Below are 16,327 nucleotides of genomic sequence, written 5' to 3'. Positions count from 1 at the left end.
CAGTAGCATCAGGACTTGCCGCCCCCCCCCCCAAGGCAGCAAAGAATCAAGATGACAGAAGAATGGTAATTGTTTACATGAAGGCCGCAATTTGAAGCAGACGTAGAAACACTTACTTCTATTAAGTGATTTTAATGGGTCTATTCTGACTTCACCAACCCATAGATCTTAATGAAGTGAAGTGCACCTAACTGTTGGATTGTGGCCCCAAACTATAACCTGAATAAAATGCATAGGGAGGAAATGAGCAGAAAGGAAGGATGTGGAGGTAACTTTCCAACAAACACCATTTGAGACTGGAAATTATTAAATTGTGTGTGTATCAATCTAACCAACAGGGAATAAAATTGCTGGAAGAGGGTTGATAAACACACCTCACAACTTTGCAACATGGAAGTGGGCAACTGGAGAGGCACCCCACTCCCACCCGCAATATATCTCTGGGCTGGAGAAACATAACAACTTTCCACTGGCCCTTTCCATAAGCAGCGCACCATTTTCATACCACATGGAAATGGCTGCACCAGACAGTCACCCCTGTACATGTATCAGGAAGCCCATCCAGTAGTAGGCCCAACCAACCCCAACCTTTGGATGAAACTGAAAACCTGTGAGTGACCAAAACACTGAATCAGTGTCTCATTTCCTGGTATTTCCCTGGAAAATTACTACCCATATTCAGTTGCCTGTTTCCACTACTTTCCAACAAACTTCTATCCCAGGAATGGAGAATTCTGTGACATGCCTTTGTTTTCCCAATGGGCCTTGCTTCCTGAGCTGATGGGAGTTGGGAGTCCCAGCAACCTCTAGGAAGCTGAGGTAATTTTAATCTGCAATTATATCTTTTGTATGTGATCCCCCCCTCCCTTGATTCTGCCTTTTATCTTTCGGAAACCCCTTTGAGGTGTTTTGCTTTGTTTTGGTTTTTTTATAACAACCAAGCAGTGTATAAATAAAAATTAATAAATAAAGGGCCACACATTTCTCATCCGGGTCGTCGGTGTCGCTGAATGTGGTTTGAACTGCAGCGCGACGCGACCCCCCTCCCCATCCTCTTAGCACAGCCAGAATGTGGGCATTCTTCAATGTTGCGTGTGTGTTTTAAGCGAAAGTGCAAAGGGATAAATGCAGTGCACGGAGGCGAAGAGGAGCGTTGAAAACAGGCTCTCACTTCAAAGGCAAAAAAGAAAGATTCTACAACCTGAAAAGAGACAAGGCTTGTACTTTTTTGCAAACCAAGAAAATCTTTAATAAAAAAAATTAAACACACACACGCAGGAACTGTGGGAGGAGAGAGAGAGGATCTTTTCTTAAGCTGCTGCACTTGCAGCGTCCTCTACTACAAGACAGGCGATCTCCCCCAGGCGCCCCGCAGCAACCACCCCTCTTTCCCGCCCCAGAGTTCTGCAGCGACGCCTTAAAAAGCTCCAGGGCGCTTTTGCAGGCTTCTCGCTTCTCTCCCTCTCCCCGCCGGTGCGGGTGCTCGGCGCCTACCACGCCGTGCGTGCTCGCTCCCGCGGTCTGCAGGGCTCTCTCGACTCCGCCGCCCTCTTTCTTTCTTTCCCTCCCTCCTCCCTCCTTCCTTCCTCCCTTCTCTCTGTCTCTTTCCTTTCCCCCCTCCTCCCTTCCTCTCCCTCTCCCTTGGCCGCCTTGGAATGAAGATGGTGGCCAGCGTCCGGGTGCAGAAGCTGGTCCGCCGCTACAAGCTGGCGATCGCCACGGCGCTGGCCATCCTGCTTATCCAGGGCCTGGTGGTGTGGAGCTTCAGCAACCTGGAGGAAGAGGACCAGGGAGAGGTAAAGGCAGGGCAGGGCAAGGGGCCGGCGCCTGCCTCCCGCGACGGCGACGGAGGGCGAGCCAAAGGGTCTGGGCAGAGCCCCCGGGGCCACGGAGAAGCCGGTTGTCGGGCGGCCAGGGGGCGCCGAGGGCGGAGCGGCGCCCAGAGCCCGTCCAGGGTGGCTTCTGCTCCGGGGATGGCGGGTCGGGTCAGTCAGCCGCCCGAGGGCGCGCGAGGGATTTAAGGGTGGCGGTGATGGTGCTTTTTGGAACATCAGGGTGACACGGAAGGCATGCACAGAGAGACAGAGAGAGATTTATGCCGAGATATATATACGTAAAAAAAATTACGTACGTATATACTGTATATACATATATAAAATGTTGGTTTCGGGAGCAAGGCGAGTAGCCCCGGGCCCGAGGTCCGTACCTCGCCACGGACGGGCTGTGCTATGGGGGGCTACGTGAAACTACTACAAAGTGGCGGCAAGGTCGGGACGGCTGCGCGCGTTTATGGCGGTGGGTAACTCGGGTGGGGTGCGACGGCAGCGGCTGCGTACAGGTAATGTTTAGATTTGAAACCTCTCTTAGGCAGAGAGGGTGCCTCAGGAGGTAGTGGGGTGATGCATCAGGGTTTTGGGGTCAGCCCAGTTTGTGTGAACGTTTGCTCCGAAGTTTAGTGACTGGGTTCAGCGGCGCTCACTTCCCCAAGTTAGTTGCGGTTTCCTCTGGAAGGCATGTTGCGAAGTTGCTCGAAGCTGATACTGGGCATGAGGGGTGGCTGGGGACCTGCATGTATAAGGGGTGTTTGCTATGGAAACATACCATATTCTGTATGCCTTTAGTGTGCTCATTGCTTGGTATTACTTGGTATTGCAATTTAGACTTGACGGAGTATGGCACCTACTGGGCAGTTGACACATTATGCTGGGGGAGGGGGGAGAACGTAGGAAGGGCCCTGCTGGATCAGACCAAGTGTCCGTCAAGTCCAGCGCTTCCTATCAGAGGCCATGCATCTGTTTTCAGGCGAGACTTTATGCCAGCTGAGCATCCCATTCTTTGCCATTAAGCAGTGCCCACTCTGCTGTATTTGGGAGGTGTAACACAGCGGAATATGGAGATGGTGGAATGAGAAATACCTGGGGAAGTTTGCAGACTGCTGTAACTTACGTAGCTTTGAATCGCTCATTGAAGCAGATGCTACCACTCAGTGAGCAGTTTGTGTATAGTAGAGAATCACCATGTGAATCTGATTGTTTTCACCATGGGATGATAAAAGCAGTTGCAACTTTCAGTCTTCGCTGTTTGAATGGGCTGAACTGCTGCATGCAAAGCGGCTCAGCCCATGGTAACAGGCACTGCATGGAGCTACTTAAGATCAGCCCCTGCATAGCAGCTGTAGGATCCTGACTTTTAGAAGTGGGGATGGACAACTTAGCTCGCGCCAATAATAACTTTGGAAATGGGAGAGGCAGAAATCAGTTCTCTCTTGTCTGTACAAACCTGGAGGAATGGGGAGATGCCAGGCTTTGGCCGATAGCAAAGCAAAAAGAGTGTGACACACCTATTTGTGCACGTGACCATGCTTTCAAAGCTTGAGTCGGTTTGGGTTTTTCCCTTCTCTGTCAAATCAGGTGAGAAATGTACCCATCCACTTACTTCTCTGCTTGGTTTTATTTTTTTACCCTCTGATCTGGACACACATTGAACTGTTTCCAGAGTAGGTCTGCATTTCCACCTCAAGTTTACTGAAGAAGTAAATTTGAATGTTATAGAAGTGACCACTTGGTTACGTATGAGGGAACTGAAACACCGCAAAGCTAAACCATTCTGCTGTTCCTGTGGTGTCTGACTTAGCATAAAATCAGGGTGGAGGAGCATGATGCGTTTTCATTTATTGCAGGGCTAGGCAATCAGTGGTCTTGTATTTGTTGTAGGATTCCAGTTTTCATCAGCCCCAACCAGCAGAGCCAGTGGTCAGGGATGATGGGAATTAGAAGGGTCACAGCTTCCCCACCCCTGGTCTAATGCTTGTAAATACTTTTGAACACCTAAAGAAGTTGGATTGCTTCAGGCTAAGATAGTGAACCTTTTAGTTACTCATACAAATTTGCATTGTTTGAAGTGCTTTTTCTGATGTTCTTGATCATCTTTAGGGAGGCTTTTCAAAGTCCCACTGGAATTTTCAGCTCCCTAAGTCTGCTGGCGCAGAACATCTGCTTTGTATCTTGAGCTAGATTTGCTGCTTTTATGTAAGAAACAGCTTACTGTGGCAGACGCGGTCTGTCTGGATTAGATAGACTAGATCCCTCCTGTCTCTACCACACACATCTGGCATGGTGCATGCAATGGGAGATCTATTTTCACTCCAGGGTTTGGGAAATCGGATGTTATGGGCATCTTAATAATATGTTCTCTAAAAACAGAAAGGGAAAGATCTTTTGAAACTCGCCACCCTTGTCCATATATAGTCTGTAGTTGGCTGCCTGATCTCCTGCTGTTTGCCTCCAATTCTGCGAAAAAGGGAAAAAAAAATATAATTGGCATTTTTGTACAGAGGACAGGGCATCCGCCCAGTGCATTGTGTGAGAACACGAGCCCATTAACAAGTTTAGCGAAGCTGAGTGCAGCATCTTTTCATATATGTGCATGCTGCTTCCTGGCTGATCGCAACTGGACAAGCCATAATGTCGAGACATACCGTAAATAAATGTCGGAAGCCTTTCTACAAGAATCTTTCCCGTTACGATGTCTGCCTGATTCTGCAAGTGCAGTAGAGCCTTGGTCTTCTACAGTGAGAGATCAGATGTTGAATAAGGTAGACTCACACTATATGGCCACTGAAGTGTTACACTGAGGAGATGGGGATCGCTTTTGCTTGACCCTCTAGGCAGCAGTGTGGCTTTGGGACCAGTTAACGTGTTCAAGAAGAATTGCATAGTAGAGCTGTATTGGAGCTGCCGCTTCAGAAGGGTAGCCAAGAAGTTTTCTCCATGCGGCCATGCCACATTTTTCGTGGTTGGGGAGTTCTTGACATAGAGGAACTTTCAGTCACATCATGATACCCACCTCCACCCCCCGGCTGCCAGTTGCATTCTGAAGTGGTACAAACCCAGTGATAAATTTGCAAGAAGATTTTATCAAATGACAACTTGCCAGCATTCATTTACTGCTGTTTGTGTAAAATAGCCATAAAATGAATTCATAAAATGAATTCTACCCTGACATGTAACTTTAATCAATTACAAGCAAAATATTTGAACAGCTTATTGACAGCTTCTGCAAAATTAACTGTCCAATTGCCCCATAATAGGCAGTGCAGTCTTTTATACAAGCCTGCGCATCCACCCTGGTAAATGAGTATAGGATCACAGCCTGAATTAACTCTAAAAACAACAATTTTTCATGAGCAGACGTGCACTTAAAGCCCAATTATGACACCTGGTTTGAGTTTATAATTCACTGGCCTTTTTTTCTCCAAAGTACTGCTGACTTTATTATGAAGTTGTAGCAATGATGTGCTCTGATTTTAAATGCCGCAAAATCAGTCCCTCTCCTGAGACCTTTGATCTGGGGTTTCTTTTCATGGTGTGCAGAAGCACTGTTGCAGCCTGCAGCTCTATTTTGTCTTCCCAGAAGAGATGGTTAAATTTACCTATTGGACTGTCTAGCTTCTGCTTAAAGCAGCTGCTTCTGGCTCTGGTTCTGTTTTTGGAAAGCTCCCCTTTGATCGCTGCTTCCTTTTTGCCTGCCTTCCTAACTTTTTGAGGTTCAGGTTATTTCAGAGCAAGCATTATCACAAGATGATAGGTTGCTGCTAAGTATATAGTGGAAGCTGGGCAGCAGGGAGACCCAAAAGATTCCTACTAAAGAATCGATTCAAAATCTGAGTAGGGTCAACTGGTCTTGCTGTGGGCCATGTTTTTCACTGAAAGAGATCTAGATGTTGCAGCAATGGAACAATTCTTTAAAGGAGGTTTCTCTCTATATTATATAAAAATCCAGGCTTCAGCACGATGAGCTGAATTGAAAAGGAAGCATCTTTTGTCAGTGTTAAAAGGGTGACATTTTCTTACTTTCATCTTAGCTGTTCATAACAATAAAAATTGCTCTCTCCAAAGCATAAGCAAAGTACAGGTAGATGCAGCTATTTATTGTCAGGACTGAATATGTTGTTCTTGTTGCCTGGGCATGTTTTTTTGTGCACGCTTTGGGGGATAAATAGAAACCTGTCTATTGTTTGGATGAAAGCTAAGCAAAAATGTCCAAATGACCCAAGACTGCAATCCTGTGCACACAGAAGTCCCATTGTTGAAATAAAAGGAATGTATTTCGGGGGGACCCCGTATATTGGATCAGGCTCCGCTCCTCCTAAGCATAAAACAAAGCTTGAAAGTACGGTAAGCCCTATCTGTGCAACACTCTTCAGTAAACATGGTTGTGATGTGGCTGTGGGAGCATCAGGTACTTGAAGCATGCCCATATCATGTTGTTAGTCTCATCTAAAACATCTGCCCAGTGTTCAAATTTAGAGAAATAAGAAGCATCTCCATGAATACTTTATGCTGATCTTATTTATATCAGAGGGCATTCTCAAAGGAAACGGGTAGAATTCCCTATCAATATTGCATCCTGGCACATACTTGGGCGAGGAAAAGAAAACATTCTGAAACAAAAAGAATGATTTGAAATGCTTTTTCTATCTATCAAGATTCTTGGACTCTTATTTTGAAAGTATCTCAAAGCATCTATATTGGCTGTAAGCATTTACCGGTAGCTTAATGCTGAGCCTATCATGTACATCAGTTCACATTGCTATACTCCGAAACGATTGATCTGGTGGTTGAACTAGCTGTTGGCCCCTTTGAGTTCTAGCCCCTTCCCTACACGTACATAAGACCCAGAGAACAAATCTAGTATTTGTTGGCTACAGAAGAAAAAAATGCAACTTCAAGTACACCAATGCTGTAAAGGCAGATGGTTTGAACATCAATTCTCTTTACAGTTGTGGGAGGTATATTTGTCTGTAAGCCTGGGGAGGCCACAGCTACAGCACAAGAACAAGGAAGAAGGAAAATAATGTGTATTTTATTTAATTCTTTATTCTGGTAGCTAGATTGGGCAAGCCCTTGTTCTTACGTAATGTGTGCCCCCGGCACAATAATTGAGGCATCTCATCGGGAGGAAGGAGGGGGCTGCAGTTCTGTTGTGGAGAGTATATGCTTTGAAAGTCACAGGTTCAGTATTTCCAACTAAGAAGAATAGATAGCAGGTGACGGGGAAGACCTTTCTCTGCCTGAGTCCCCTAGGGAGCTGCTGCCGGGCAGAGTAGGCAATGCTGGGCTTAATGGACAAATGGTCTGGGCTGGTATATGTCAGCTTCCTATATTCACAAATCAGCAGTTGACAGGCAAAAGAAAGTACTTTTAAACACAGAAGAACATGGTTAGCCTGTGAAACTCAGAGGCCACTTCACACATTTCACAATTTCTATGTGTGCAAAGCCACATTCATATGTGATTACAGCATATGTGCATTGAGAAGCTGTAGCCTGTTACATGCACGTGTGATTGTCATAAGTAGTGGGCTATACATTTTGTACATGGTGTGATGTGGCTCTTGTGTGTGATACGGTGCCAAAAAAATAGCAGTGCTGGTAAAAATCGATGTACTGTAATTAGACCTGGAATAATCACTGTGCTGGTGTCTGTTAGTCACAAAATAAGGAAGTCCAGAAACCACGGTCATGCTGAAATTATGGAATCAAACTCTTTGGTTGCATGCAGCAGTGCTAGGAGGCAAAATTCTGATCCCAAGCTTCAATTTGTAGGAGCTGTGTGGCAGGGTTTTAGACGCCAGTAGCACAGTGGTACAACATTTCCAGTTCCTAGTGGCCAGCATCAATTTTGAGCAGCTAGCTACCTATGATTTTCCCCAGCCCTGCAATAGGAAGGAAAACCCTCTGCTTACCTTGTCTCTCCTCCTTCTTGTGTACTCCCATTGCTAGGTCAGGGTGCTTATTCCTATTTCCTGAGTGCTAAAACCTTCCTAGGAGCCGTTGCGCACAAGGGGCAAGATAGGCCCCTTTATAAGAGGAAGAAGTGCTTCCGATTTTGCCATGGGGCTTGCAGGCCACTTCAAGCAGCTTGATGGACCTGGTCTTTAAGGTAAAAAGGTAAAGGACCCTTCGACAGTTAAGTCCCGTCAAAGGCGACTATGGGGTTGCTCCGCTCATCTTGCTTCATGCCAAGGGAGCTGGCGTTTGTCCACTGACAGCTTTCTGGGTCATATGGCCAGCATGACTAAACCACTTCTGGTACAACGGAACAAAGTGATGGAAGCGAGAGCCCACGGAAACACCGTTTACCTTTCCGCCGCAGCAGTACCTATTTATCTACTTTCACTGGTGTGCTTTCGAACTGCTAGGTTGGCAGGAGCTGGGACCGAGCAACGGGAGCTCACCCCATCATGTGGATTCGAACCGTCGGCCTTCCGATTGGAAAGCCCCAAAGGCTCAGTGGTTTAGACCACAGCGCCAACCGTGTCCCTTGCGTGGTCTGTGCCGTAGTTTCACCATCCCAGCCCCTAGCCCATGTCCCCTGTTGGGGACCTTGGGCCCTGTTCCAGAACCAGCTTGGCTTATTTTCACCCCCCTTTGCCTATCCCCAGTCTCTACTAATGTATTTCTGTTCTGGGTACCACTTGCATCTCTTACTTCCTTCCACAGGTTGCATCATTAAAAAAAAAAATCCCAGTTTTTATTTTAAAAAAATCATAGTGGATCTTAATCTCCTGCTGTTTTGGTTGTATTTGGGTATGTTACACTTTCTCCCCAAAACTCATGAAGAGTATCTGGATTTCTCCACTGTCTCTGGATAGGAGCTGTAGTCAAACATCCAAAGTGCGCCATATTGGTTACCGCTTTGTTAGAAGGTAGCTGACTGATTAAGCTCTACATGCATGTTTGGTGCTCTGTAACAAACCTATTTTGATGTTGAGTGGTCAAATCAACAATAAATTAATTCCAAAGACCTGTGAAAATTTGGCCTGTGACGTGCAGCAACGCAGGCAATGTGGCAGAGTGCAACCCGGATGCAGAAGATACCCTGTTTTGTGTATGTCCTGGAAGTACAGGATGTCTTGAGAGCTCCCGTGAGAAACTGTTGATTTTACCAGCAAGTGCAAATGGCGGAGATGAAGCAACATGGTGACGAGAGTCTGGAAATATAAGAGCGCCTGTCCCGACGAGCAGCGGGGAATCCATGCAAGCAGAGACTTTGCCAAAAAGTTCTGCTGAAATGTTAAACAGAAGTTGGGAGTAATTTATTTTCCTTCCTCTGTGGGTCGAACAGAAGGGATTGCTCTGGCACCGTGCAGCAATTAGGAGCCACTGAGTTCATTAACTGGCAGCTGAATGAAGGAGAGGGAGAGGAGGGATGCCTTCTCACCTGTCACAGGCTAGATTAAGAGCTCCTTCTGGGGGAGATGGATCTGCCAGAAACAGCCACCAGTTAGGAGGCCCGTTCTTAATGCTCAGCCGTGCACATTGCAGAAGGGGGGGGGGCGAGCAGTGGACAGGTGTTCTGGCAGCCTGTCTCACCTTCCTTGTCTCGTCACTCTCTCTCTCTCCCAGGATGTGCAAGGTGGGGAGAACATATTTGTCTCTAGGGGTGTCTTCATTTGGTAGTATGATGCAGTGGGCTTGACTGTGAGAGGGCAATGTGCTGGAAAGGAGCAGAGACACTTGCCTCAGTGCTGCCGGGAGTTCAGCTCTCTGAGTAAACAAAACCCCTTTGCTCCAGAGAGGACAGGCAGGCAGGGAGAAAATATCCTGTGCTGCAGGCTCCTGAAGCATGTGTTCCTCCTTGCTTCCTCAGCCGAAGACTGAAGGTGAGCGCCATCCTTTCCAAAAGGATGCAAGCATTTCCTTTCTCATGGAGGTGCCTGGCTGCCCCTGGCAGGATGTTTGTATTAGAGTAGAGAGCAAAACTTCAGTTGTTTGCCAGCCTCCCTCCTCGGCTCTCACCTTCATAGTGGAGAAAACAGATTTATAAGTCCCTGAACAGATGGCTTTGCCTGGTGACTAATGAGCTGTTATCTCTGCCTGTTCTGGCCTCCCTCTCTCTCTCTCTAGGATGCATGCTTGAAGAGGAAACCAGGGGAAGTTGTGGGGTTTTTTTTCTTTTTCTAAAAGGACTTTGCTTGTGTTTAGTCTGTTCCAAACAAAAAAAAGCCAGAACTGCTGGTAAAAAAGCATGGCAGAAGTTGGCTGATTGGGTTGATTGCTAACCAGCAAGGCATATGTGAAAATCAGAAAAGCTAGTTGGTGTGAAAGCCAGGGTCCAGGTCGGTCACCATGCCATTATTATAATAGACCCAACATTACTGCTTCCGCAGTACATTCATCCAGGGGTGATTCCAGAATTACAGTTGCTTTGGAGGTCCCCGAGAAGGTCAGAGTTTCTGTAATAAGTAAGGATGGAAATCCACTGGAGAGTGTGGGGTATTGCTTTCTTTGACACAATGTCAAAATGAAAATGAATTTCAATAGGGACAGATGTAATGTTCTGCACTTAGGAAGGAAGAATCAACTGCACAAATATAGGATGGGGGACACCAGGCTTACTAGCAGTACATGCGAAAAGGACCTAGGGGTCTTGGTGGACCACAAGCTTAACATGAGTCAACAGTGTGATGCTGCAGCAAAAAAGGAAAGAAAAGCTAATGCTATTCTAGACTGCATCAACAGAAGTATGGTGTCCAGATCAAGGCAAGCAATGAAAAGATGAAAGGTAAAGGACCCCTGACAGTTAAGTCCAGTTGTAGACAACTCTGGGGTTGCGGCGCTCATCTCACTTTACAGGCCGAAGGAGCCGGCGTTTGTCTGCTTCCGCAGAAAGTTTTTCCGGGTCATGTGGCCAGCATGACTAAGCCACTTCTGGCGCAACGGAACGTTGAAACCAGAGCAGCACACGGAAACACCGTTTACCTTCCCGCTGGAGAGGTACCTATTTATCTACTTGCACTTTTGGGCGTGCTTTTTGAACTGCTAGGTTGGCAGGAGCTGGGACTGAGCAATGGGTGCTCACCCCGTTGCAGGGATTCGAACCGCTGACTTTCTGATCGGCAAGCCCAAGAGGCTCAGTGGTTTAGACCACAGCGCCACCCACGTCCCTCAGGGAAGTAATAGTACCACTCAATTTTGCCTTGGTCAGACCACACTTGGAATACTGTGTCCAATTCTGGGCACTACAATTTAAGAAGGATGTTGACAAGTTGGAACGTGTGCAGAGGAAGCCAACAAAGATGATCAAGGGTCTGGAAACTAAGCCTTACGAGGATTGCTTGAAGGAGCTGGATATGTTTAGCCTGGAGAAGAGGAGACTGAGAAGAGATATGATAGCCATCTTCCAATATTTTAAGGCCTGTCACAATTGTCACATGGAAGAGAGATGAGCTTGTCACATGCTTGTTTTCTGCTGCTCTTGAGGGTAGGACTTGAGGCAATGGCTTCAAGTTAGAAGAAAGGAGATTCTGACTAATCATTCGAAAAAACTTTCTGAGAGTAAGAGCTATTTGGCAGTGGAACAGACTCCTACAAGAGGTGGCGGACTCCTTCCTGGGAGGTTTTTAAGCAGAGGTTGGATGGTCATCAGTCATGGCTAGAGATGTGAAGGCCCGCAAAAAATCGGAAAAAACAGCCTTTCATTCCCTGGTCTCCATTGGGGGGTGTATTCCAGGATCTGTGAGTTTTAAGACCACCCCTATTTCCTTAGGGGTCCCATTTCCTTGCCCTACAATATAGATTGGCCACCTGCAGAACCAAATACACCAGCTGGCCCTTACCAGTAGGACTCCCTCCCTTATAAAGCTCTCCCTGTTAGCAGTTATAGAGAAATTGAGGGTTGTATAGCAAAATACAGAGTCCTGACCCTTGGTCCACTGTGCCTCCCTTGGCTACAGGATTACAGTGTGTGCTACACAAACAGGGAAGTGTAACCAGCTCAATATCTTACCACCTTTGACTTCAAGTAGTAATTTAGAGGTAAGCGGGTTGAATTCAGTCATCCCACACACATCCAAAGTGCAGTCTTTAAGAGCATTGTCTGCCCTCCTAACCAGTTATTCAGTGTAACATTAACTAGGGTTATGGGAAATAATTTTATTCATTCCCTGGTCCTGCTGATGATTCACATCTAAAATGACACTGCTTCTGAAGCTGCGTTCATGTGAACTGACTTGCCTGAGGGTTTATTCCAGTTTAGCATCCTTGCTTTTGCAAGTGTTTGCATTGGTTCAGAGCGGGGAGGGTGTATTTCATGCGAAAGCAGTTGCTGGAGAAGTCATGTTTGGTTTTAAAGAGACTTGACACTTTCAAGTAATGCGCTCTGATTTTTACACATGAATGTCGTGTACGTAGCTCTTGAAGTACTTCCGAGTTGACCCTTTGATGATAGTCATAGAGAATTGCCACCCCCAGATTCACTTTAAGCATTTTGTCTTTGTATGGTCGTGGAACACCTCCAAGCAGAGCACAACGTGTGGGTCACTGCAGTAAGAAACCATGGGGAAATAACACATGGGGCACTTGAGCTAAACTGGAGCATTGGGGTGGTGGACAGGCAGAAGAAATTCGGTGAAGGAAATCAACATGCATAAAAGGAGCAACCTCTTTAGATATGCATTTGGGAGAGTTAAAAAAAAAACAGGTATGAGATGAGTCAGAAATCCATTGTCAATTGAAATCAAAGCAGACATAGACAATGCATGGGGGTGTGTGAGATCCATACATGGCAATTAGTTGATAATTGTAAAGAGATGCAGTGCCACACTAGACCTAGTGGTTTGGGAAAGGAAGAGGTATTTGATCACTCCTTGCTTGTTCTAATCTGTGGTTTTCTCACTACAGTGGTACCTCTGGTTACGAATTTAATTTGTTCCGGAGGTCCGTTCTTAACCTGAGGGACCACTTTACCATATGGGCCTCCCGCTGCCACTGTGCAATTTCTGTTCTCATCCTGAGGTAAAGTTCTCAACCTGAGGTACTGCTTCCGGAGTCTGTAACTCAAAGTGTTTGTAACTCAAAGTGTTTGTAACCCGAAGTGTTTGTAACCTGAAGTACCACTGTATTGAAACAGCCAGCCCTGGGCAATGCAGAGAGACAGGAAGTTGGCCCAAATGGCAGAGAAATTTTTACTTTCTAATGCAGGGATGGGGACCTATGACCCTCCAGATGTTTCTGGGCTGCAACTCCCATCATCCTGATGATTGGCCACCTGGCTGGGAGTTGGGAGTCCATCCAACAACATCTGACAAGCAACAGGTTCCTCATTCTTAGTCTAACCTAAAGGATCATGTGCAGCCATGCTGCTTTGCCATATACATGAAAATTGACGAATAGAGGGGGACCAGTAATGGAAAGCATCTGACTTGTGAGCCAGTGTGGTGTAGTGGTTAAGAGCGGTAGACTCGTAATCTGGTGAACTGGGTTAGCGTCTTCGCTCCTCCACATGCAGCTGTTGAGTGACCTTGGGCTAGTCACACTTTGAAGTCTCTCAGACCCACTCACCTCACAGAGTTGTTGTGGGGGAGGAAGGGAAAGGAGAATGTTAGCCGCTTTGAGACTCCTTTGGGTAGTGATAAAGCGGGATATCAAATCCAAACTCCTCCTCCTCCTCCTCTTTTTCTTCTTCTTCTTGTTTCTCTGGCTACCGTGGTAATTTCCCTGGGACTCTCCTTAGCTCACACAGCCAGGCTTCACCTGCATCCAAAAATAGTCTCTTTCCTTCCCCCATACTTTGTTTCTGCAAGGATGATTACTTAATAGAAGCGATTTAGTTTCAATCAGGTTCAACTGACTTATTGTGATGAGGAAATCTCCCCCCCACTTTTGGGGGATAATTCTGCAACCCAAGTTATAAATTCAGAACTGATCACAAGGTCACTTCAAAGGCATGCTAAATTAATAATCTCTTAGGAGATAGCAAATTGTGTGAGAGAGGGAGAGAGAGAGCCACACTCATTGTCCCTGCAATCACAATGCACTTCCTTCCAGATGGGTAAGTGTGTGGAAAAGTGACAGTTTTAAGAACATTCACCATCTTCATGGCTGGTAGGTCCCCTTTCATACTTCTGTGTGTCATTAGCAGTTAAATGCCACCTGGAAAGCAGAGATTCAAGGCTCTCACCCCCCTTCCCTACTCTCTTGTTATCCCCTGACCACCTGCTTTGTATAACATCTTGCCTGACGGAAGACTTTGCCACTACTTTGTGACATTTTGGTCGGTCCTCACAAAGGCACTGCCCCAAAACGAACATTGGGAGTTCTTTCTTAGGAGCTAGCATGACCATCCCTGCTTTATCTAGAAAGTGAGGAACATTTCCTGGAGAAGGTGGGCATCAGAAAGGATGGCCCATCTTGGGTAAATCTTGTCTGCTATGACTCTGGTCTGGTTGTTAATTATTTAGGGCAGGTGTGGGGAAACTGTGGTCCTCTAGATCAGGGGTGAGGAACCTGTGGCTCTCTGGGTGCTGCTGAATTACAACTCCCACCATCCCAGGCCATTGGCTGTGCTTGCTGGGGCTGATGAGAGTCGTAGTTCTGCAACATCTGATGTGTCAAAGGTCCTCACTCCTGCTCTAGATAGTGTTGGGCATAGTAGCTATTGTGGTGTCCTCCATAAGTTGCCCATCCTCTCTAACCATCAGCCATGCTAGCTGAGAGAGTAATAGTCCAACAGCAATTGAAGAGTACTATATATACTACTTCCCCTAGACTACGTCAACACCTGGAGGACCACAAGTTCGTCACCCCTACTTTAGGGCCAGCTCTATAAACTACTCTTGAGTCTAGAGCCAGAATTGGGAAGTTCAGAATTTACAATCCTCTTGTTTTTCTTGGTGCTATACTGATGATGTTCCCTCTCTTAGTGCTTCACCAATTAAAACACTTCAAGAGGCGGTTAATGGATTTGGAGTGGCAAGCTCAAGTGTGCCCCCTATGTGCACTGGGATAGCTCAATTGGTTTGAGCTTGGTGGTGATAACACCAGGGTCTCAGGTTCAGTCCCCTTATGGGACAACTATATATTCCTGAATTGCAGGAGTTTGGACTAAATTAGTGGTTTTCAACCAATGTGCTTTGGCACCCTGGGGTGCCTTGAATGATGGCCAGGGGTGTTGCGGGCAATACTGGCCTCTGTCCCTCTTTCCTTCCCTCCCCCTTCTGATGCCCTCTCACGTCTCTGCCTCCCAGAGGCTTGCACAGCTGTTAGTTGCAGCAGCCCTGGCTACAAGGTCCACAGGCGAATGGTGCCTCTGGTCAAGGGCAGCTGGTTGCCAGGAGCTGAGGCGGCCTTGGAGTAAGCAAGTAAGTGGGTGAGGGAGCCCAGTCAGCAAGTCCACCAGCCCTTGCTGTTGGGAATGGACAAACAAGTCCCAGGCCACTGTGGGGCAGTGTGAGTAGGCACCTCTTTTAGGCGTAGGGGGACAGCTCAGAGACCAGGGGTGGCGGCAGCGCCTGCCCAGAGGACTCCCAAGGAGAGGGGAGAGGAGGCTGAGGAAACACTCCACAAGGGAGGGTGTTTGAAAAGGGGTGAGAGGCTGCCAGCTCTGCAAGCAAGGGGTGATGCAACTGGGCTCCTGAGCCCCATAGGGGTGCTGCAGAAATAATGTAGTTGGTCAAGGCAGCCATGGACTCAAAAAGGTTGAAAACTTCTGGACTAGATAATCCTTCCAACTCAGCAGTTCTGTTATTCTGTCTAGCTACTCAGCTTGAAAAGAAGAGGGTTCTGGTTGAACGTAGTATGGTCATAATAGACTTTTCACTCAGGGTCCTTTCCCCTTAGTGATTTTTCCGATGGAAGTTCTCTCATCCTTTTGGGAGAAACACCTAACAACTAATGCCTGCAGGAGGAAATTTCAGTCAAAGGTCCCTGTGCGAAAGAGGATGCTCATACTCTTTCAGGCGAGGAGGGGTTTTGTTTTGTTTTTGTCAGAGATACCTCAGCTTGGCATGTTAGAATCTACCAAGGTATTGCTAAACCAGTCAGACAGCTCTGCTGTCTCTTAAATTACTTTTACAAGCCTGCTCCTGCGAACTAACATGGGCAGTGGCGGGGGGGGGGGGGAGAACAGCACAGCTTCTCAGTGCCTCACTGTGTCTGGAAGCTGGATGTGGGTGAGCCAATTAAACCGTTGAGTTCAGACATGATGAAGGCGGCATACTGAGCATTCTTTCTTTAAAGCAAAAGAAGTGGCCATGATTAGCCCCATCCAACTTGGGTGCTTTGCTAGCTCTGCGAACATAATGCAGAAAGGGGGGGGGGAGGAACCTTGTGGGGAGGGCAAGTAAGTCACCTTTGTCCCTCTGCCTTGAGTGCATTTGCTTCTCCATGTCTCATACACTGAATGGAGCAGGGTGCCTTTCTGCAGATCCACCCACAAGTTTTGCTGGGTCCAGTCCATTTCACTTCTGAGAAGTTTGCCTTGTTGTGGAAGAGAATGCAGTTTGGCCTTGTTTTGGGGGGGGGGGGACAGAGAAAAGAAGCACA

The 16,327-nt window shown here is 47.0% G+C and overlaps 1 protein-coding gene across 3 annotated transcripts in view; it reads left to right on the top strand.

Moving 5' to 3' along the window:
• The first annotated feature begins 1,575 nt into the window (after positions 1-1,575).
• The window catches only part of XYLT2 (xylosyltransferase 2), a 34,501-nt gene continuing 19,749 nt past the window's right edge, over positions 1,576-16,327 (top strand). The window contains exon 1 of one of the 3 annotated variants that reach the window (XM_033139237.1): positions 1,576-1,796. In XM_033139237.1, the coding sequence (XP_032995128.1) occupies positions 1,656-1,796 (141 nt within the window). In that variant the 5' untranslated portion in view covers positions 1,576-1,655. The remainder of the gene's footprint in view (positions 1,797-16,327) is intronic. The other 2 variants (XM_033139235.1, XM_033139236.1) reach the window with 2 other exon arrangements.

The sequence above is a fragment of the Lacerta agilis genome, chromosome 2 (genome assembly GCF_009819535.1).
Source record: "Lacerta agilis isolate rLacAgi1 chromosome 2, rLacAgi1.pri, whole genome shotgun sequence".
NCBI classification, from domain to species: Eukaryota; Metazoa; Chordata; class Lepidosauria; order Squamata; family Lacertidae; genus Lacerta; species Lacerta agilis.
Note: the sequence above shows the minus strand (reverse complement) of the source record. Positions and strands in the feature narration are given on the sequence as shown.